This window comes from Balaenoptera ricei, chromosome 9 (assembly GCF_028023285.1).
Source record: "Balaenoptera ricei isolate mBalRic1 chromosome 9, mBalRic1.hap2, whole genome shotgun sequence".
Taxonomy (NCBI): Eukaryota; Metazoa; Chordata; class Mammalia; order Artiodactyla; family Balaenopteridae; genus Balaenoptera; species Balaenoptera ricei.
Genome location: NC_082647.1, coordinates 12,944,436 through 12,968,538, shown reverse-complemented (window position 1 = coordinate 12,968,538; position 24,103 = coordinate 12,944,436). Strand labels below are relative to the sequence as shown.

The following is a 24,103-nucleotide window of genomic DNA, read 5'->3' as shown; positions in this document are numbered from 1 at the left end:
CAAATGTATAACTGCAAAGCCAGTCATTTCATTTTTCAGGATAAAAGTAGAACCACTCATCATAAGATTAGATGGTGTTAGTGTAGGGACTTCGTTTTTCGTGTGTTGCCTGTGACTTAGTGGCCTAGGTGCTTTAGCCCATCTGACATCCAAATCTTTAATTTTTGCCTATTAGTGTGTCTAGTAAAGTGTCAACAGGAGAGAGTGTTTCCTTATTTCAGTATTAGTTACATTACATTTGTTAAAATTCAGTGTTTGGTTTTAGAGGTGGTGGCTTAGATCATTCATTTAAGTCTACATATGTATCTGAAATGAGGTATTCTCAATACAAATGGTGAGGCTTACATACCATTTAGTCACCTTTTTGTGACTGCTTTGAGTCCTACCTATATTTCTTTATGTACAATCATAGCAAAACCACAGTAACCGTTTATGTAGTACAGTGCCAGTTAAGAACAATTACCTTGCTAGTCGCTTTTCATACTGCTTTCCAACAGTATTAGGAGGAAGCACTTTTTCCTTCCTCCAGTACACATGATTTCATTGATAAGGAAATTAAGATCCTGAGAGTTTAAGGCCACTCAGCTAAAAAGTAGAGTTGGGATTTAATCTGGGTCTCCTGGGCTCTCAAATCTGTGCTCTTTTTATTACATCTGTTTCTCCTTATTTGCATATACACTTGACTTTCTGCTTGCAGATGAAAGTCACTGGGTAAATGATGTAATAGAACCTGCACTGGACTAGAAATGATTCCTCTGACTAGCTGACTGTATAACCGAGACAAATCACTAGGTTTGAGTTTTATTTTTAAAGTAAGGAGCCGACTAGATGGCTTCTGAGGTCCCTTCCAGCTCTAAAAATATAAAACTATAAAAACCATACATAGTTGCTTTGATAGCTGTTTAGTTTTTCATGTATATCAGTTATGTAGAATTTAAGAAAAGATTCAGTGTAAAACTTTAAAGAAAATATCCCATATTTTTAGACCTTTGGGCTTGTGGCTCTAGGATGATAAATTTACCAAAGGCTTCCTTTGTATTGCAGACAGATTATGAGGGCCAAGCCAAGAAGCTCCTGGAACTGCTGGAAAACACAGATGTGATCGTTGTTGCTGGAGGAGATGGGACTTTGCAGGAGGTGTGGCCGCTTTTCTGTTTGAAACCATTTTGAAAGGGAGGAAAATAGAAATTAGGTCTTGGAGCAGTGGCATAAAGTGGTTATAATTTAAGGAAATTATTTCTTTGTAATCCATTCTTTTTAGGATTGTTTCTCTCTGAAACAAGTATAGCATTACATTTTTCTCGTGCACTTTTATTTCATTGCTTCGTATAAATTCTATACCCAGCACATAGAAGGGTTTTTCTTGTATCAAATTTAAGTTGGATAAAATGGAATAAAACAGGGTACAAAATGGTGCTGGGTGTGAAACGCTTTTTATATTTTGAAGACTCTTATGAAGTAGCCCTGTTTGTTAGGGAATCACTGTTTCAATTATGGGAAGGTTTCTTATAAAATAAACTTAAATAACAATTGCCTTTTAAAAAAATGCATCTGTCCATTCTCACATCATTTCCATCCCATGTAATGTTATCTCCTAATGGTACATTTAGAGGCAGAGGTCTACATGTTCCGATGTATGCGTTGCTTTTTTTCTACAATTCCATTTCCTTAATGCTTGCTTTGGTCCAATAAGGACAGTAAGTATATTGCCCTGGAAATGCTCTTCTTTTCAGAAGAAGAGGTGCAGGTGCCCCTCCCACTCAGTCACCCCATCCTGTGTACCATAAGTCACATCCGTACCTCGTTTCTCATTGTCTTTTGCCTCTATTTTTGTGGTTTCATTGGTGTTCAGGGACCAGTAGCTAACAGCAGACAGGGCACTGTCCTGTGTTTGACTTAGCAATCATGTGAGCCTTAGTAAGCTTCTTTTAAAAAGGCTGTGCTAATGATCTTGTAATTGTGTTTATGGCTTTTTAATGAAGTGTGAAGAATACGGATAGCATGCCAACAAAGTAATGAAGTGGACCTCATGACAGCCCCATTTAATCCCGAAACTCAGTGAGGCAGGAGATGCGGGAGAAGATTGGCCTTTGCCTTGACTTTACAAAATGTTTTTAAGAAAGAAACCAAATTGTGTATCTGGTATAATCTAGTCATCAAAATATGCCCTGGTTAAATAAAAGAATTGGAGGGAAATATAGCAAAATATAAACAACTGACTAATGATGCCCGGTGGGTTTATGAGAAAGTATTTTTTCTTCAGGTATTTTTCACAGTTTTTACAAGACATGGGTATTATAGTTTAAAAATAAAAAATAAATTAAGTAAAAATTCAAATTAAAAATGTCTTTTTATAGCGGGAATAAAATCTCCCTTGTCTTCATATTCATCAGTAAGAAACATTTATTGAGAGCAGGCTTCTCTCTGAGTGTAGCAAAGTGCTGTTTTTTTTCCCGATACGTGTACTTCATAGTAGGAAACTAGGATCTTTAGTATAATTGATGTGTACATCACATTTATACCCATCTTATAGAACTTAAAACGTAATTTTACTAATATAATGTAGAAGTTTTATAATTTTATAGTACTATTGATCCTAGGTGGAGAATAAAGTCTAATCTAGCTCTGATCTTATTGGAGAATAGTTTGTGTTTTAAGAGCCAATACATCTTTTGACATAGTTTCTAGGAAGAAAACAGGAACAAGTTTGTGGTCCATGAAAATTGAATCCAATTCTTTTATGATAAAGGAAATACAAGTTGTTCATAATAATTTTTTTAAAACATTTATAGGTTATAACTGGAGTTCTTCGAAGAGCAGATGAGGTGAGCTTTAAAATAAGAATAATTGCATTTTGACTTTTACTTTCCTGTTCTTTTTATCTCTCTTTATTTCTTTCTTTTACCCTTTCTCCCCTTTTTATATTTTAAGATGGGCACAAGTTGTGCTTCCTCGGATTTTAGAAAATAAAGTACTTCTGCCTATGTCATAGAACACTTTTATTAACTCATGGTGGACTTTTCTGCTTTGGGAATCCAGGGTATCCAATGGCTTTTACCAAGAGTTGTTTAAAATATAAAATTTCTCTATAGAATCTTTTCTTCAAAGGATTCCTTCATTAATAAATTGTGGTATATTCATATATTGGAAGCCATACAACAGTTAAAATGAATGAACTAGGTTTATAAATATCTACGTGGTAAATCTAAAAAATATTCAATAAAAAAGGCAGGTTGCCAAAGTATGTTATGCATTTCTACAAAGTTTTAAAATTCAGAAAACAAAGATACTCTTAATAGATGCGTAAACTATGTAGTAAAAGGATAACAGTGTGGATGGAAAGGAATCACACCAACCTCACGATAAAGGCTTCCTCTGGGAAGGGAAAGGGGAGTAGGATGAGAAGGGACTTGAATTGTATCTGCATCACTTTATTTCTTAAAACTCTGAAGCAAATATGGCAAAATGTAATATTTGTTAAATCTGGGTCTTGGGTACATGGGTATTTGTGAGATTACTTTAAATTATTGTAGAAAAGTGTGATAAAATATTTTATAAGTAACAACAAGAAAGAAGATCCTTCCCAGTCCCATTGGTAATAGTAGACTGAGCTCAAAATAATCTTTAGGAACCTTACGGTTTCTGTTTATTTGTGGCCTTTAATTAAGTCCTCTACTATGCCATTCTTCTGCTACTTGACCTTGCTTATTCTCTTAGCCTTGTTTATACTTGAGGTAGTTTATAAGGCACTTTCACCTGTCCTCAGTCAGTGTACAAATGTTAGACATTTTTAGTTGAATTCTGTCTGCAACTTTGTCAAATAGTGTGGCAATATAATACAGTCTGTCACAATCATGCACTTATCTAATATCTAAGACCCTCATTTTCTTAACCAAATTTCTTTCAACCTGTTGCCATTAGTGAGCACCCAAATATTCCTTCCAAATTTGAAGGTATGTTGTTTTCATGAACTGCCTTGTTCTAGAACCTGCTTCGTCAGTATTACCTGGTTGCTGGTCTAGGGGTGTGGGAAGGAAGGCTGGGAGGCAGGCCCAGGGTCAGTTACTTTGTCATAGTGGACACACCTGTGCCTCTCTATTCAACCTCATTTTCTGACCATAACAATAAAACTTTGCTCTTGTTTTCTTCCCCGCCAGGCTACCTTCAGTAAGATTCCCATTGGATTTATCCCACTGGGCCAGACCAGTAGTTTGAGTCAGACACTCTTTGCCGAAAGTGGAAACAAAGTCCAGTAGGTTGTCAATGTGGGATGGTAGCATTTGTGGGTGAGCGAGCCTGGGAATGGAAAATTCACACGTGTGATATAATTTTCTTTTTGAGTTTTGATAGCCTGAAACTTCAAATCATTAAGAGGAAGAGATCAGAGTTCAAGCGTTGGGTTGATTGGGAAGTTTCTCTGTTGGGTTGTGGGACCCTGGTGGTCTAATGTTAAGTCCTCAGGTCAGGTATGGAGATGAATACTGATGTCCTTCTGCCACTTAAGAAGATAGCTTCACTGATCCAAGCATACTGTTTGTGTGCTTTTGTGTTGTAAGATTCTCTGGTGAAGACATATTTGCAGTGATCATTTGTTTGCTTTAAGTATGCATGATGACAAATAGCAAGTTCCCTGTGGAGACTGGGCCAGCAGCAGCCTTGGCTCCGTTACCTTGATAATGTAAGTAGCTAAAAGAACCAAATATAGTTACATCCTTTAGGGAATGCCAAAAGTAGAAGGCAGTGTGGATAAAGCAGACAGAGAAAGTAGTGCAGCCCTGACATTAAATTAAATTGTTGTGAGTCTAAGAGTGTCCTCAGGAGTCAGGCAAGTTGTTATTATTGCTCTTTTTTTTTGAAAGCATTATGTAAACAAAGATTTAGTCTTTCAAGAAGATGGGAATCTTGAATTTGAGTCGTGGCTTTGACAGTGATTAAAAATATAATCTTGGACAAATCATTTTCAGGCAGGTTCTCATTGTCAGTTGCCTGATCTTTAACGTAAGCTTTGTGATACATTGGGGGAGGTCAATAAAAAATATTTGTTGAATGAATGAATTGAAATCTTCTCAAGACATTTCTTGTTATAACCTTCTAGAATCAATAACAATAATAATACTCAGGTGATTTTCTGTTTTGGATTTTTTTTTCTGCTTTAGGATTTTTATTTTAGATTGAGGTGTAGTTGACATAAAACATTATATTAGTTTCAGGTGTATAACACGATGATTTGATATTTGTATGCCACCACAATAATTATGGTTAACATCTGTCACCATTCAATAGTTACAGAATTGTTTTTCCTTGTGATGAGAACTTTTAAGATATACTCTCTTAAAAACTTTCAAACATGTAATACAGTATTATTGTTAGTTGCCATGCTATACATTCCATCCCCATGACTGACTTATTTTATAACTTGACTCCCTTCACCCTTTTTACCAGCCTCCCACACCCCACCTCTGACAACCATCAATTTGTTCTCTGTACCATCTATGAACTTGTTTTTTTTAATTTAAATTTAATTTAATTTAATTTATTTTTTGGCTGCATTGGGTCTTCGTTGCTGCACACAGGCTTTCTCTAGTTGCTGTGAGCGGGAGCTACTCTTCCTCGCGGTGCATGGGCTTCTCGTTACAGTGGCTTCTTTTTGTTGTGGAGCACGGGCTCTAGTACGCAGGCTTCAGTAGTTGTGGCGTGCGGGCTGCAGTAGTTGTGGCTCGCGAGCTCTAGAGCGCAGGCTTCAGTAGTTGCGGCGCACCGGCTTCAGTAGTTGTGGCTCGCAGGCTCTAGAGCGCAGGCTTAGTAGTTGTGGTGCACGGGCTTAGTCGCTCCGTGGCATATGGGATCTTCTCGGACCAGGGCTCGAACCTGTGTCCCCTGCATTGGCAGGTGGATTCTTAACCACTGCGCCACAAGGGAAGTCCCTTGTTGTTTTTTTTTTAAAGATGCCACCCACATATATCATACAGTATTTGTCTTTCTCTGTCTGACTTAGTTCACTTAGTATAATACCCTCCAAGTCCATCAGTGTTGTTGCAGATGGCAAAATTTCATTCTTTTTTATTGCTGAATAGTATTGTAGTGTATGTGTGTGTGTGCACACAAATGTTTATATATATGTGTCTCACATATATATCACATCTTCTTTATTCATTCATCTGTCAATGGACACTTAGCTTGTTTCCATATCTTAGCTATTGTAAATAATGCTGAACAACAAACACGGGTGAATATATCTTTTGAGTTAGTGTTTTCGCTTTCTTCGGATAAATACCCAGAAGTGGAATTGCTGGATCATATGGTAGTTCCATTTTTAATTCTTTGAGGAACCTCCATACTGTTTTCCATACTGGCTGCACCAATTTACATTCCCAGCAACAGTGCAGGAGGGTTCCCTTTTCTCCACATCCTCTACAATACTTGTTATTTCTTATCTTTTTTTTTTTTTTAAGTATTTATTTATTTATTTATGGCTGTGTTGGGTCTTCGTTTCTGTGCGAGGGCTTTCTCCAGTTGCGGCAAGCGGGGGCCACTCTTCATCGTGGTGCACAGGCCTCTCACTATCGCGGCCTCTCTTGTTGCGGAGCACAGGCTCCAGACACGCAGGCTCAGTAATCGTGGCTCACGGGCCCAGCTGCTCCGCGGCACGTGGAATCTTCCCAGACCAGGGCATGAACCCGTGTCCCCTGCATTGGCAGGCAGATTCTCAACTACTACGCCACCAGGGAAGCCCTTCTTATCTTTTTGGTAATAGCCATTCTAACAGGTGTGAGGTGATGTCTCATTGTGTTTTGATTTGCATTTCCCTGATGGTTAATGATGCTGGGCATCTTTTCATGTACCTGTTGGACATCTGTATGTATGTCTTCTCTGGAAAAATGTCGATTCCAGTTATCTACCCATTTTTCAAGTGGATTTTTTTTTCTGTTGAGTTGTATGAGATCTTTATATATTTTGTATATTAACCACTTACCAGATATATGATTTGCAGATATTTTCTCCCATTCAGTAGGTTGCCTTTTCATTTTGTTGATGGTTTTCTTTGCTGCACAGAAGGTTTTTAGTATCATGTAGCCCCACTTACTTATTTTTACTTTTATTGCTTTTGCTTTTGGTGTTAGATTCAAAAATCATTGCCAAGTCTTATGTCAAGAAGCTTACCCTCTATGTTTTCTTCTAGAAGTTTTATGGTTTCAGGTCTTATTACATTCAATTCTTTAATCCATTTTGAGCTAATCTTTGTGTATGGTGTAAGCTAGTGGTCTAGTTTCATTCTTTTGCATGTGGCTGTCCAGTTCTGCTTTGGGATTTTGAATAGGCTGGTTTTGTGGATTTATTTTTGCTGTTGTAGTTTTAGGAGTCATCTTTTCTCTTTTAACTTTTTTTTTTTTTTTTTTTTTTTTTTTAGATAAAACCTTGCTCCATATATCAAACACCAGGCATAAGGGTTGACATATCTCCGGCCTTTATTAAAACGTCTCTCATGCTTCAAGCCTTAGTCTGATGGGGAGTGTTCAGCTCTTTACCAATCATCCTGCAGCCTAATGTGGCATTTCAGTTTGCCATATTTTTTTCCCAGCTTAGAATTTCTGAGGGGCTATAAATATGACAAACAATGAATTAAACATTTTTTCTTATCTGAGACAAATCCTATCTGGTTTGGGTCTTGGTTACTTTAGATAGCTACTCTTTCCGCCTGTCAGTATAGATTATTAGAACTGCTTGCCAGCATTACCAGATATGCCAGTGATGCCGAGGTAGGACATGTCCCTTAGAGAACGCCTCACCTATCCAAAAGCCAGTGTCTGTGCGGTGTGGCTGCTCTCAGGGTCTTAGATAGCCTTCAGTTTTTTAGGAGCTGATTTTCCCTGTAGTTAAACTAATGTTGTTGCTGCTTCTATTTATAGTTTAAAGATTTATAAAACTTAATTTATAAGCATGCCCCAGGGCTCTTAGATAATTAAGTCAGTCTGCCCTGGGTTCATAATTTTGTAGACCTCTTAACATGGCAGATGCCTGAGGCTACTTAAAAGAACAAGGCTTTGCTTTTTGCATTGCTGTCAAGATTTGTTGTACCATAATTACTACAGAAGAAAAAGGAATTTTGAATTTGGAATGTTGCAGATAAATAATCCTAAAAAATAGCTGTTTCGTGCTACAGTGCTGCTTTATTTAGAACTTTCAATTATTGCTGGAGAATGATAAATTTAAGGTTGCATTTTAACCATCTTCTGCCAAGGAATTTTGAAAAAAAAATTAATAGAAAAAGGCATTTTTCAGTTGGAACATTTTTTAAAGGTCAGCCTCTCAAAAGCACTTCTTAAACCTCTTAATGCACTCGGTACTACTCAGAGCAAGCACAAAGCTTTAGGATTCTTTCTAATAACTTCCTTTGAAATTAATGTATTCATATCAAATTAATCTAAACTGGTGATCATGTGTCTTGCTTTCTCCTAAATTGAATCTCATTTTCTAAACTGCTACCTACTTCCCAGATAGCAACTGTATTGGAGGGAAAATGGGATAAAGATATGTTGATAGGGAAATATGAGAAAGTAAAGTAGGCTGTTTCTTAAGTTTCAGTTTGCTTCCTAGGGAACCCAGAATGTAATCCAAGCATTGGAATTAATGTGTATATTTTGGGAATTTATTATATTTTGCTAAGATAAGTCCAGCAAATCCTGTCCTTTAGCTATCCTTCAGATTATTAGAGTAAAAAGGAATATGGTTTTTGAAGTGCTTGACTTTCATTCTCTTACAATGAATGAAAGATGTTGTATTATTATTTATTTATCATATTTTCCAGTGATAAAAGTCAGACACAATGTAGAGACTCAATAAATGTGAAGTAAATAAATGATTGGTGCCTTGTATAAACTTTTCTTTGCCAAAGCCTTCTCTTTGAGTCTGTATCAGAGCCTTCCACTAGATTTGTATCAGTAATTCTTTTATACACCTTTGTTCTGATTTCTTGGAGTATTTTGAAGGAATTTGTCTTTTTCTTGACCCAGCTATTAGTACTCTGGGTAGGAGTGTGGTTGTGTGTGTGTGTGTGTGTGTGTGTTGGGGGAGGTGTTGCTTATTTTTCACAACATGATCATTTCCTTCTTGTTATCTTTTAGACATATTACAGATGCTACACTTGCCATTGTGAAAGGAGAGACAGTTCCACTTGATGTCTTGCAGATCAAGGTAAGATCTTTTCATCAGAGTTTGAAAAAATTAACAAAGTAATACATACTTTAAAAAAAATGTAGTAGTTCAAGTAAGATTATAAGGAAAACAACTGTCCCTCTTCTTACCCTTTCCTATCTGAAGTATAACCCCCCAGAGAAGATAATTTTACCTGTTTATTCTAGTTATCACTAATCAGTATGCTCGTGATGCTACTTTTTAAAATTGTGGTTAAAAAAAAAAAAACCCACAAAACATGAAATTTACCATCAGAACGATTTTTAGGTGTATAATTCAGTTTAAGTATATAATACTACTCTTTGGTTTATCAGTTTTAGACCTTATCTCTTGGCCTCTTATCAGAAGTCCTCTGTATCACCTCTCAGTATAGTTGTATCATGATTTTTAGTTCCTCTGTTGATTACCTTTGGCCCACAAGTAATTTTTCTGTTTTATATGGTTGTTTTGAGTATTAAAAGAGCTAATAAATATAATGCACTTAGGACAGCACCCGATTTCGTCTCACCTGTTTGTATGGTGGCCACCTCTCTATCTCATGCTCTGCCAAAGGCGAAACCTTTCTCGTGACCTATCTGTCTTTTGGAGGGCCTTCTCTTTGGAATTCAGGTTACTTGGTTGTCTTGCATTGTCAGCTCTCTGATGGGCTTAAGAATAATTATGATTCTGTAGATTATTAGGCTTTTTCTCATTTTTAGGGTGGGAACAATGTTCTTTGTTGCTTCCTACATCCTAGAGAGGAGCAGAACTTCCCATTTTTCTATTGGGTTGTCTAACATTTTCTTACCGATTTGTAGATAAACTCATGAATTATTCTAGAAAGATGTTTGCTCGCTTTGCCCACTGAAGGGGCCTAAAGGCAGTGACACCCAACAACAGTGAGCATATCTGGCATCCAGATTTTGGTCTCTAAATACCATTCCCTAATAAAACTTACCAGGATTCTGTGAAAAGATGTCTTTCAGAGGCAGGGCAAGAATAAGGCAAAGAACTACTCAAAAACTAATGAAGACACCACAAAATAGGAGCCCGCCTGATGGTACCCTATTGGCCAATTTTGGGATAATTTGAACATCAAAAAGAATAATGCTAGTGGATTATAATACATTAAATAAAAATGATGAATCTATGAATCTATAGTTATGTTACAGAAGAATTGCCAAATTGTAAATGTATAAGATACGACAGAGTTAGAGAATTACCATTTGGCAATCACTAGTGAAATCATTAATTCAAACAGGGATCATCAATGGATGCTACACACATTGGATAAAAGGTCATTGAGAAACAAATACCCACACAGTCTCAAATTATCGCAAGTTACTTAATAATTACAAAGGAAAAAAGTACCTTTATAGTAGAGAGATCTAGCACACACCGCCTTAACCAAGTGATCAAACAGCATCACCAATAATGGGACAGATGGACATTATCTGCCTCCTGATGTGATATATCGAGAAGGATACAACATCACCTATGTAGTTTTCTGCCCAAAACATTAGTCTTAACCTAACTGAATCTAATAGTGAGAAAACAATCAAATCCAAATTGTAGGACATTCTAAAAACAACCATTGATTTGGCTTCTTCGAAAATGTCAATGTCATGAAATCTAAAAGAAGATAGTCTGTTCAAGATTAAGGGAAACTAAAGAAATATCATAATGAAGTCCAGTATGAGATCCTGGACTGGAAAAATGAAAAACAGTGTCAGCCGTAAAAGATATCAGAGATATTTTAATATGGATGATATATTAGATGTTATATGCCAGTGTGAGATTTCTTGAGAGTGACAGTGGTGTTATGGTTATGTCTGTGTATGTCCTTGTTCTTGGGAGATACATGCTGAAATATTTAGGAGTGAAAGGCCATGAAGCCTGCAATTTATTTGCAAATGATTTAACAATACTACAAACTATACACACAGAGATAAAGCTAATGTGGGGAAATGTTGGCCTGGTGAAGCTGGGTGAGAGGTAAATATGGTGTTCATTGCACGTATAAAAGGTTTTTTGGTTTGACATCTTACCAAAATTAAAATTTTGGAGGGAAGAAGACCCAATAGCCATTCCTGATTCCTGATCAGAATCTTCTCTCTAAAAAGGGTTTAGTTCCTAGGGAAAAGATATTCTCGCTTGATGGTAGTTAAGTATCTATTCCTTCTTCATCTAAATTTCTTCTTTTTCCCCCTGGAAAAGGCAGGTTCTTAAGAAGGCTGAGCCATAAAGCCAAATAATCCTATAAACAGTGAATCCTGCATACTTTACTCAGGTTTAGCCTTAGAATGTACCAGCTACATTCAGGTTGTCCTCCAAAGGCTATGCACATTTTATATTCTTGCAAGGTTCCTAGTATCTGTGGAAGAAGGCTCCGTACTGTGTCATGATTCCAAACTTCAATCCTAAAATGTCGTTCCTAGTTATATGGCATTTGCTATATGCACGTTTACGGTTGATGAACCCGTGAGCTTGCAACCCATTTCCCTTTTATTTTCCTTTGTGCTTTATGCAGTGATATCTGGACTCTCCACCATGACCTTGTTGGTCAGGATAAAAGTGATTTAAGTTGCAGTTGATTCTTTAGCATCTAATAAAGCTTAATCGTTTTCACAAAATGTGCTGAAAGGAATGTTAGCCTGGAAAAGAGACTAGAGATTCAGCATCCGTTATTTTAAAGTATTGTTGCTGTCAAAGGAGTGAATCAGGGTAGATCTCTTAATAACTGAGTGATTGATTTACTGCTTCTTATTTATGTGTGAGAAGTAATACATTCCAGAGTAATTAGGATTTAACCGAACATTCTTGACTGTGCTTGCATTTAAATGTCTCTTGTCTTCTTTTTCTTTTTCATTCAAACATACTGATTCTGTGAATTGATGAAACCAGTATCAAATTTACCACAGGCTCTGTATATTGGTAACACACCCCAGGAAGCAGAAAACTTTTAAAATCAATTCCTAGAAAACATAGTACAGTAGCCTCTACTGTTGTTTTTGAGGCACCCAGCTAGGCTGAATTTGTCTTCTCTTTTTTCTTTATTTCTGGAAATTGCTTTCAGAATGTGGTGAAAAGCATTGCAGATGAAGCCTGATACCAGATTCCTCTTCTTTTAAAAAACAAACTGAAACACAATTAAACATATAATGGAAGATTCTCCAAAAATAAAAGAAATAGTCCTTGGAAGCTATAATAGTGCTTTATGTTTTCATTGTATAGTGTGAGTTCGCATCTCCTTAGGACTTCTAACTCAGCGAGGGAGGCAAGATGTGTATTAGTATCTTCACTGGACAGATTTTTAAAAAAGGGTTATCTGATCGTATGACTAGTTGTGCTGTAGACAGAAGTAGAATAAGGATTTTCTGTCTTACAGTCCATTGCTTTTTCCTTCACTGCTTTGTCTAGGTGGGATCACTCTTGGCCTGTCACATGATTTTTAAAGGGCAGTTTTCCCATGTGGACATCTACAATGCCTGGAACTTGACTTTAAAGTAACTACTGTAAAGATTTATGGAATTCTTCCTAGTTCTTTCTTTTTGGTCTCTCAGTTGGACTCAGACCCTGCCAACCCAGAACCAAATGAGGAAGATAGGGGAGGTGGTGAGAGTGAGACTCTCCCCCTTTCCCCTGTCTTTCATTCCTGGCTTCCTTCTGTTAAAGCCCCAGCTCTGATCACTCTCATACGACGATGCTTAGAACTGCTGCTGAGCTCCTTCTGCCTTGATTCTTTTTCTTCATCTAGAATCCCTAAAATCCATAGGTCGGGCAGTTGTCTAGTTGACCAGGATCGTTTTCCTGTCACTGTTCCTTAAATTCTGTTCCAACCAGCTCTCCCAGTTGTTTTCCTCTGCAGACCATGAGGCCATTTCCCAGCAGGGATTTACTCTGTCCAGGGGAGCCTCTGACTTGGAGCAGCTTATCTCCTTTGCTGCTAAGATCTGGCTGTGTGCCTGTCTTTCTGTACAGTATCTGTTCTTGTTTTCTGATCTCTCCATCTCATAATCTGACTATCGCCCAGAACTTCACTGGCCTAAGATACAGTGGTGCTTTGTCTGTTGGCTTCCACTCTGTCCAGCCGACCTTGCTTATTTTTCCTGTGCTCGTGTGTCCTGCAACTGGGACCAGTGTCTCCACTACTGACCCTCAGGCCTCTGCTGAATCCTGAGGGCTCCGTGTCCATCTGCTTTTCTAGACTCTTCACATTCTTCACACTCCTTTCCTACCCCTTGCTGGAACATAGCAACTCAATTCCGTGGAACCTTAAGGTAGCAAGGCTTTTCGGTTAATCTTAACAGAAGAGTCCCAAAATTCTTCCCCCTACATGAAGAAAGGGAAAATGGTTTTAGAACGCCAGTCAGGACATCTTGAGTACTTGGCTCAGCACTTCTTACTTCCACTGCATGCTTTAGAACAGCATTTCCCTAAGGAATATTACTTATGCAAGATGTCTTCCCAGAGAAGGGCTGAACAGTTAACAACTCAGGAAAGCTGTATATTGTATTTCTTCTTTTGGAAATTTATAATGTACATTAACATATTAAAGACTCTAAGAAGAATTGCAGTAAACCTAACTTCTTTCAAACCAAATAAGTTTGATATTTCCCAACTTATTTCAACATGGAATCTTCTATCATCATCATCATCATCAGCTGTAACACTTAACATCTTAAGAAACATTTGGGAAATGTTTCCATTGATACAGCAAACTATTCACATAGTGTTAATTCTCTCCCTTAGGCTAGAGCGCCCTTTCTCCTCGTTTCTTTTCTTTCTCTCTACTTTCTTCCCACCCTCCCCAATGTAGGTGCTTTATTTATTTTTCCTTTCTGGGGAAGGACTGGGGAAATCACTATAGTATGCACTTATTACTGTAATATAGTGTCCTTCCTCAAGGGACCTGATTTCTCTCTCTCTCTTTTTTTTAATTAGCATGCATCTTCCCTAGTCCAGTACTGTATGATTCAGCCTCGTTCCTTCTCTTTCAATACTATATAGTGCTTAGCTCACTCTTGGGAACCTCCTAGGTAGATCTGCAAAAATTATAATGAATAGATAAAAGAATGAATCCAGGAATTATACAGATATACATATAGATACAGATACACATACATATAAATGCTGGATCAAAAAACATAGTTAGATTGCATTAAAAAATTCCTCCCACCCCCATTCCCTGCCTCTGTCAACCACCAGTCTGTTTTCTGTATCATCTATAAGCTTGTTTTCTTTGTTGTTGTTATTTTTTGTTTTTTTTTAGATCTCACATGTAAGAGAGATCATACAGTATTTGTCTTCCTCTGACTTACTTCACTTAGCACAGTGCCCTCAAGGTCCATCCATGTTGTCCCAAATGGCAAGTTTTTATTCTATTTTATTCCTGAATCTGTGTGTGTATGCGGGCCCGCGTGTGTGTGTGCATGCCACAGTTTCTTTATCCATTCATCTGTCGATGGACACTTAAGCTGTTTCCATATCTTGGCTATTGTAATTAATGCTGCAATGAACATGGGGGTGCATGTATCTTTGTTTTATTTTTAAAATTTTTTATACAGCGAGTTCTTATTACTTATCCATTTTATACATATTAGTGTATATATGTCAATCCCAATCTCCCAATTCATCCCACTGCCCCCACCCCCACCACCACTTTCCCCCCTTGGTGTCCATAGGTTGTTCTCTACATCTGGGTCTCATTTCTGCCCTGCAAACCGGTTCACCTGTACCATTTTTCTAGGTTCCACATATATGCGTTAATATACGATATTTGTTTTTCTCTTTCTGACTTACTTCACTCTGTATGACAATCTCTAGGTCCATCCACATCTCTACAAATGACCCAATTTCTTCCTTTTTGTGGCTGAATCATATTCTATTGTATATATGTACCACATCTTTGTCCATTCGTCTGTCGATGGACATTTAGGTTGCTTCCATGACCTGGCTATTGTAAGTAGTGCTGCAGTGAACACTGGGGTGCATGTGTCTTTTTGAATTATGGTTTTCTCAGGGTATATGCACAGTAGTGGGATTGCTGGGTCATATGGTAATTCTATTTTTAGGTTTTTAAGGAACCTCCATACTGTTCTCCATAGTGGCTGTATCCATTTACATTCCCACCAACAGTGCAAGAGGGTTCCCTCTTCTCCACAGCCTCTCCGGCATTTGTTGTTTGTAGATTTTCTGATGATGCCCATTCTAACTGGTCTGAGGTGATACCTCATTGTAGTTTTGATTTGCATTTCTCTAATAATTAGTGATGTTGAGCAGCTTTTCATGTGCTTCTTGGCCACCTGTATGTCTTCTTTGGAGAAATGTCTATTTAGGTCTTCTGCCCATCATTGGATTGGGTTGTTTGTTTTTTTAATATTGAGCTGCATGAGCTGTTTATATATTTTGGAGATTAATCCTTTGTCCGTTGATTCGTTTGCAAATATTTTCTCCCATTCTGAGGGTTGTCTTTTTGTCTTGTTTGTAGTTTCTGTGCAGCTATGCAAAACCTTTTAAGTTTCATTAGGTCCCATTTGTTTATTTTTGTTTTTATTTCCATTACTCTAGGAGGTGGATCAAAAAAGATCTTGCTGTGATTTATATCAAAGAGTGTTCTTCCTATGTTTTCCTCTAAGAGTTTTATAGTGTCCGGTCTTACATTTAGATCTCTAATCCATTTTGAGTTTATTTTTGTGTATGGTGTTAGAGAGTGTTCTAATTTCATTCTTTTACATGTAGCTGTCCAGTTTTCCCAGCACCACTTATTGAAGAGACTTTTTCTCCATTATATATCCTTGCCTCCTTTGTCATAGATTAGTTGACCGTAGATGCGTGGGTTTATCTCTGGGCTTACTATCCTGTTCCATTGATCTATATTTCTGTTTTTGTGCCAGTACCATATTGTCTTGATTACTGTAGCTTTGTAGTATAGTCTGAAGTTAGGGAGTCTGATTCCTCCAGTTCCGTTTTTTTCCCTCAAGAGTACTTTGGCTATTCGGGGTCTTTTGTGTCTCCATACAAATTTTAAGATTTTTTGTTCTAGTTCTGTAAAAAATGCCACTGGTAATTTGATAGGGATTGCATTGAATCTGTAGATTGCTTTGGGTAGTAGAGTCATTTTCACAATATTGATTCTTCCAATCCAAGAACATGGTATATATATCTCTCCGTTTGTGTCATCTTTGATTTCTTTCATCAGTGTCTTATAGTTTTCTGAGTACAGGTCTTTTACCTCCTTAGGCAGGTTTATTCCTAGGTGTTTTATTCTTTTTGTTGCAATGGTGAATGGGATTGTTTCCTTAATTTCTCTTTCTGATCTTTCATTGTTAGTGTATAGGAATGCAAGAGATTTCTGTGCGTTAATTTTGTATCCTGCAACTTTACCAAATTCATTGATTAGCTCTAGTGGTTTTCTGGTGGCATCTTGAGGATTCTCTATGTATAGTATCATGTCATCTGCAAACAGTGACAGTTTTACTTCTTCTTTTCCAATTTGTATTCCTTTTATTCTTTTTCTTCTCTGATTGCCGTGGCTAGGACTTCCAAAACTATGATGAATAATAGTGGCGAGAATGGGCATCCTTGTCTTGTTCCTGATCTTAGAGGAAATGCTTTCAGCTTTTCACCATTGAGAATGATGTTTGCTGTGGGTTTGTCATATATGGCCTTTATTATGTTGAGGTAGGTTCCCTCTGTGCCCACTTTCTGGAGAGTTTTTATCATAAATGGGTGTTGAATTTTGTCAAAAGCTTTTTCTGCATCTATTGAGATGATCATATGGTTTTTATTATTCAATTTGTTAATATGGTGTATCACATTGCTTGATTTGCATATATTGAAGAATCCTTGCATCCCTGGGATAAATCCCACTTGATCATGGTGTATGATCCTTTTAATGTGTTGTTGGATTCTGTTTGCTGGTATTTTGTTGAGGATTTTTGTATCTATATTCATCAGTGATATTGGTCTGTAATTTTCTTTTTTTGGAGTATCTTTGTCTGGTTTTGGTATCAGGGTGATGGTGGCCTCATAGAATGAGTTTGGGAGTGTTCCTTTCCTAGCGATTTTTTGGAAGAGTTTGAGAAGGATGGGTGTTAGCTCTTCTCTAAATGTTTGATAGAATTCACCTGTGAAGCCATCTGGTCCTGGACTTTTGTTTGTTGGAAGATTTTTAATCACAGTTTCAATTTCATTACTTGTGATTGGTCTGTTCATATTTTCTGTTTCTTCCTGGTTCAGTCTTGGAAGGTTCTACCTTTCTAAGAATTTGTCCATTTCTTCCAGGTTGTCCATTTTATTGGCATAGAGTTGCTTGTAGTAGTCTCTTTGGATGCTTTGTATTTCTGCGGTGTCTGTTGCATATATCTTTTGAGTTAACGTTTGTGTTTTCATTGGATAAATACCTAGAAGTGGAATTGCTGGATCACATGGTAGGTCTATTTTTAATTCTTTGAGGAACTTCCATCCTATTTTCCATAGTGGCTGCACCAATTTACATTCCCACCAGCGTGCACAAGGTTTCCCTTTTCTCCACATTCTCAACAACACTTGTTTTTTCTTGTCTTTTTGATGATAGCCATTCTAATAGGTGTGAGGTGTTATCTCATTGTTGTTTTCATTTGCCTTTCTCTGATGATTAATGATGCTGGGCATCAGTATGTCTGTTTCTCTGCTTTGCCCATTTTTCAAGTGGATTGCTTTTTTTTTTTTTCTATTGAGTTATATGAGTTCTTTATATATTTTGGATATTAACCCCTTATCAGATATACGATTTGCAAACATTTTCTCCCATTCAGTAGGTTACCTTTTTATTTTGTTGATGGTTTCCTTTGCTGAACAGAAGGTTTTTAGTATGATGTAGCCCCACTTATTTGTTTTTGCTTTAGTTTCTTTTGCTTTTGGTGTCAAATTTAAAAATCATTGCCAAGACTTATGTCAGGAAGCTTACCCCCTATGTTTTCTTCTAGGAGCTTTATTGTTTTAGGTCTTATATTGAAGTCTTTAATCCATTTTGAATTAATCTTTTTATGTGGTGTAAGATAGTGGTCCAGTTTCATTCTTTTGCATGTGACTGTCCAGTTTTCCTAGGATCATTTATTGAAGAGACTGTCCTTTCCCCATTGTATATTCTTGGCTCCTTTGTTATAAATTAATTTACCATATATGTGTGGGTTTATTTCTGGGCTCTTTGTTGATTTATGTGTCTGTTTATATGACAATACCATGCAGTTTTAATCACTATAGCTTTGTAATATAGTTTGAAATCAGGGAGTGTGATACCTCCAGCTTTGTTCTTCTTTCTCAGGATTGCTTTGGCTGTTTGGGGTTTCTTTGTGGGTCCATACAAATTTTAGGATTATATGTTCTATGTCTTTGAAAAATGTCTTTGGAATTTTGGTAGGGATTGCATTGAATCTACAGATTGCTTTTGGTAGTATGGACATTTGAACATCAGTAATTTTTCCAATCCAGGAGCACAGAATATCTTCCCATTTTCAATTTCTTTCATTAATGTCTTGTAGTTTTCAATTTCACCTCCTTGTTTAAATTTACTCCTAGATATTTTATTCTTTTTGATGCAGTTGTAAATGGGATTGTTTTCTTTATTTCTCTTTCTGATAGTTTGTTATTAGTGTATAGAAATGCCACAGATTTTTGTGTATTGATTTTGTATCCTGCAACTTTACTGAATTTATTAGTTCTGTCATGTCATCCATAAATCATGATAATTTTACTTCTTCCTTTCCAATTTGGATGCCTTTATTTCTTTTTCTTACCTAATAGCTCTAACACTTCCAATACTATGTTGAATAAAAGTGGTAAGGGGAGGCATCTTTCTTGTTCAAGATCTTAGAGGAAAGGCTTTTTACTGTTGAGTAGGATGTTAGCTATGGTCTTGTCATATATGGCCTTTTATTATGTTGAGGTATATTCCCTCTATACCCACTTTGTTGAGAGTTTTTATCATAAATCAGTGTTGAAGTTTATCACATACTTTTTCTGCATCTAGTGAAATGATCATATGATTTTCATCCTTCATTTTGTGGATGTAGCATATCATACTGACTGATTTGAAGATGTTGAACCATCCTTGCATCCATGGAATAAATATTGATTTATGGTGTCTGATTCTTTTAATGTATGGTTGAGTTTGGTTTGCTAATATTTTGTTGAGGGTTTTTGTATCTATGTTCATCAGGAATATTGGCCTTTAATTTTGTTTTCTTGTATTGTCCTTGTCTGGTTTTGGTATCAGGGTAATGCTGGCCTTAAAAAATCAGTTTGGAAGAATTCCTTCCTCTTCTGTTTTTTGGAAGAGTATGAAAAGGATTGGTATTAATTCTCCTTTGAATGTTTGGTAAAATTTACCAGTAAAACTGTCTGGTCCTGGACTTTTGTTTGTTGAGAGGTTTCTACTGATTCAGTCTCCTTACTAGTAATCAGTCTGTTCAGATTTTACCTTATTCTTTAAAATTTATGGTTTGTCTTAAAATTTACATTGTGTTTTCCCTGACCATCCATCTCCTTGGCTCCCTCACTCACTATACAGTTGCACCTGCTCTGTACTTTCATAATACTTGATACACATCTCTGTTCTTTGAACCTACTGCATTGTGTTGTTATTGTCTGTGTCTTTCTACCCCCCATTATACCTTGAGCTCTTTGAGGACATTTTTTTATCACTAGTTCCTAATATATAATATATATCCGTTAATGATGATTCATGAAAAAAAAATGAATGAATGAACGATTAGCTTAGTATAGTCAGGATGGCTCAAGCCCTGCTGTCTTCCACAGTATGCACTAGGCACCCAGGAGACTAATACATCCTTGCTGTGCCAGTAGTGGGTTACCTTACCATCACCTCTTTGCTCTGCCATTTCCCTCTAGCTCCTTCTTCTCTTGCTTAAGCAGGTACAGAGAGCAGAAAAGGAAATCTGCTTCAACAGATACACAACCAAGGAATGAGAGGCCAGTGTCTTTTACTGGTAGGCTGGCCCTATTCATGTGTGATCTGCCTAGAAAACCCTCACTTGTTTCAGGGTAGCGGGAACAGGAGTGAAAGTGGGACTGAGCGGGGAAGGACTACCTCTCCTAAGAAGACTTAGATGCTTTCTCTAGGCCAACAACTTACAGTGCCAAGGATTCTCCTCCAGTTCCTAATCTTTTGCTTACCCTGGTTCTAATGATTGCATGGTGGAAACCGAGCTGGTTCTGTGCCTGCTTAGCAAATTCTGTGGAGTTGTGTCTGGCATTTGGCATCTCTCTTTAGAATGTGGGGCACCCTTGGGCTTCAGCTGCAATTCTGAGCTACCGGGAAAGTCCCTTTCAGAATCCTGATGTATATATTTTCATATAGGAAAGCCCATCATGAAGTGTAAACACTTGGAGGCAGTGGCTCAATTGTGTGTTTTCTATATATTGCTAAATAAACTCACTGATTTATTAGAAGCTTGCTGATTATAATATGCAGTATTTGGCCATAAAGCACTGGACTAAATCCGAATCACTTTTCATCCTGATTTGTTATGACAAATATCTGGCTGTATTTTCAGATATCCAAGTGAAACATTCTGGAGTACCTACCAGGTTGCTGATCTTCCTTGATAGCTCTTGGCCCTCCAAAGAGAACGCAGGCTTAAATTATCTTTGCCTTGGACAAGTATAAGAGAGAGAAGAAATTCTGGCTGACCCAACTAATTGGTCCAAGAATCAGCATAATGATTACAGTCTGAAGTATGATACTGTATTTTCTTGCAGCGGATTCATGAGGCCTATACAAAAAAGTTAGCTTCATTTTACAGGACAGTTTATTTAAGTACTTTTACTGAGCACTCACAGAATTAATTTCTTAAATTTGGAACATCCCTTTTAGAATTTTGGTTTGATGAAACGTAGGCCATGAACGTTTGCTGGTTACTTACCTGTAGAGAGTTCCAAGTTATTGTCGTCATTAATTTAAATTAAATGTGTTTAACTTGCAGGGTGAAAAGGAACAGCCAGTGTTTGCACTGACCGGCCTTCGATGGGGATCCTTCCGAGATGCTGGCGTCTCAGTTAGCAAGTAAAGGGGCACTGTATTAACGTGTGGTGATTTTGAGACACCTTCTTATTCTGTCCCTGTCTTTGCGGTTTCAATATGTAGTGATCTAGGTTGAATTATGTGTGAATAACAGAGGTAGAGGTTTAAGTTCTTACGTGCAGAGAGGCTGCGGAGAGTTCCGGTTTCCTCCACCCTAGCCTGGCGGAAGCTCAAGAGGAGCAGCTGGCATCTCTCTTTCTAGACGTCGTATGTGAGCGTGGTTGAGGCCGCGCTAGCCCGGAGGGGCACTGGCTGGCCTCTCCTCCCGCGGCCTGATTAGCTGGGTACCAAGTCAGAGGCACCGCTGGGGCCACAGCCTCGTGGAGCTTTCACAGCCCTCGTCGGGTTTCACAACCCCCCACGAGAGGTGTTCTTTCTGAAAGCCTAGCAGATCCATAGACCCCAGGCCGCCTCTTTCAGAGGAGGAAGAAAGGCAGATGCCTGGCTGCGTTGGGAGATGGAAGAAACAGGCCTGTGGAGGAGGTGATTAGAGGGCCGCCGCTGGCTTTTCATGTGAACGGGCTTATTTTTGGAGAATTCATCGTGTAGAATAGGCTCCTGGCTCGGAAAGAGGGTGTGTCCTGTTCTGTTGCATGGAGAGGCTGCTTGGGCAGGGCTTCCTGAGGTGGGGCTGAGCAGATGCGGCGTGAGGTTCCCTCCTCGCTCGTGGGCGTTAGTTTTTCTTTTCCTCTTCTTGAAAACGGGCTTACAATTTTAGTATGGTTGAAATGAATTATGATTGATCTCACACACAGCTTTTATCAAGAAACCCCGCTTTCACATTGTAGGCATTCCTGCTCATTTTCTTTACAGAAATTTTTCTTGTTTTGTTTTGTTGTTTTTTTTGATGTGACCATTTTTAACTTTATTGAATTTCTGTTATGATATTGCTCCTGTTTTATGTTTTGGTTTTTTTGGCCGTGTGGCCTGTGGAATCTTAGCTCCCCAACCAGGGATCGAACCCGCACCCCCTGCATTGGAAGGCGAAGTCTTTTAACCACTGGACCGCCAGGGAAGTGCCTACAGAAATTTCTCTCATTTGTTTCACTGGTTATTCCTGCTAATGAAGTTCCTGACAGCGGACTGTCCAAAGAGAGATATCATTATGTTATATCATACACTGTGTTCTTTAATATTTCACAGCTTTTATTTGCAAGTATGCCATGGTTATCTTGATTCCACAAGTTATCTTTGTGTCTGATCTGTAATCTCAAATGCCAGCAATTTACCAAGAGGAATTGCTTAGTTTCCCCTGAGAAGGTCTGATGAGAGCAAATTGCTTTCTAAATGTACTGAGCACAAGCATAGGCCAGCCCTTTAGGAATATCACACGCGGGCCCATATTCTGTTTGATTTCCGAGCAGTGAATTTTAAAATTCTGGTGGTGGTTACACCTGGATTAGGACCATGCACTGAGTCGCTCTGTGTGTCATGAGAGACACAATCGGGACGCGAGAAACCAATTCCTAGCTGGCCTCAGGAAGACTGCACGCACAGTGTCAGAACTTGCTATTGATACAGATGGAGGGAACTGCAGGCAGTTTGGATGGGATGTGTTTCTGTCTGGCTAACTGGGAAAAGAAGCAAATCATTGAGTAACCTTTGAAACAAAATAACAAAAACAAAAAAATTAGATGGTCAAAGCCCTCATTAATAGCCTCACCGTACTTACCTGGATAATAGTTAGAGTGGTTCCGCATTGCTCGTTCTATAGCTAAACTCCTTATTTGGGCATTCAAGGCCCAACTTAATCTGTCAGCACCCCTAATTACAGAGTTGTGTATCTTTGCTTTAAATAAAGCTTTTGCTCTGGCTATTACTCTCAGTGTTTCCCGTACTTCTACTACTCCTTCTGCCTAGAATGATTTCCTTCCCTCTTTCATGTATCTAAATCCAACCCATGTTTCTAGGTCCCGTGCCCTTACTTTGTTCTAGTGTCATTCATTATGCAAGTGTGGCTGCTTCAATTTTAGGCCCTTAATGATTTCTTGTGCCGTCTTGACTCTCCTTACCAATGAATAGTGATCAGTTTATACCATGTCATATAAATATGTTTATTTGTTATTTTCTATTACTTTGGGGGGCCTTATTTTCTCAAATTAGGAGCCCTCAAAGGCAAGAATTTTATATTCTTTATATTGCTGCATTTCCTCCATATACATAGTAAGTGCTAAATAAATACATATTGATCCAAAACAAATAGAGAGCAGTTAAGATGGGCTGGTAGGTGACAGATAAGTTTTAAGAGAGAAATCTGCTTTATGCCACTTTTCTAATTCCAACTAGGTATCTTTTTCTCTTCAGTAGCTTTTAGGTATTTAGCGATATGAAGTAGACCCTCTTCATTCCCAGATTTCACATTTGCCATTTTCAAGCTGCATAACATGAGTAATGTGAAGTTATGCTGATTTACAGATTTTAATTGTGTTTGTGTGTGAGAGAGAACACGGTGTGCAGAATGCAGCCATTTAGCTCATGAGTAATACATCAGCACCCAGCAACTACATCTCATTGTGGCTTTATCACTCTCTGCTCATTTGGAATGTATACTCAACTGTATTCCATGGTGGAAAGTATATATTACAGTGATACCTGTGAATTTAGAGATTCAAGGAGACTCTGATTATATATCCCTTGTAAATTGCAAGGATCTAGCTGCTGTATAACTAATTATGTATGGTTTGACATGGTATTCAAATGCAGATTAAAAACTTACTGCAATACTTTTTTTTATGCTAAACCACAGTCTCCAAGCCTCCAGAGCAGACACTCATGGTAAAGGTGTAATTCTAATGTATTATCCGTCATGAATGGTATCTAGCACATTGATAGTTCTTTTAATATTCT

At 37.8% G+C, this 24,103-nt stretch overlaps 1 protein-coding gene across 6 annotated transcripts in view; it reads left to right on the top strand.

The window, feature by feature from the left end:
- AGK (acylglycerol kinase) overlaps positions 1 to 24,103 on the top strand; it is a 126,252-nt gene that overhangs the window by 85,552 nt on the left and 16,597 nt on the right. For all 6 annotated transcript variants that reach the window (XM_059933205.1, XM_059933206.1, XM_059933203.1 and 3 more), the window contains 5 exons: positions 1,045 to 1,137; positions 2,793 to 2,825; positions 4,158 to 4,252; positions 9,123 to 9,192; positions 21,159 to 21,238. In XM_059933205.1, the coding sequence (XP_059789188.1) occupies positions 1,045 to 1,137; positions 2,793 to 2,825; positions 4,158 to 4,252; positions 9,123 to 9,192; positions 21,159 to 21,238 (371 nt within the window). The remainder of the gene's footprint in view (positions 1 to 1,044; positions 1,138 to 2,792; positions 2,826 to 4,157; positions 4,253 to 9,122; positions 9,193 to 21,158; positions 21,239 to 24,103) is intronic.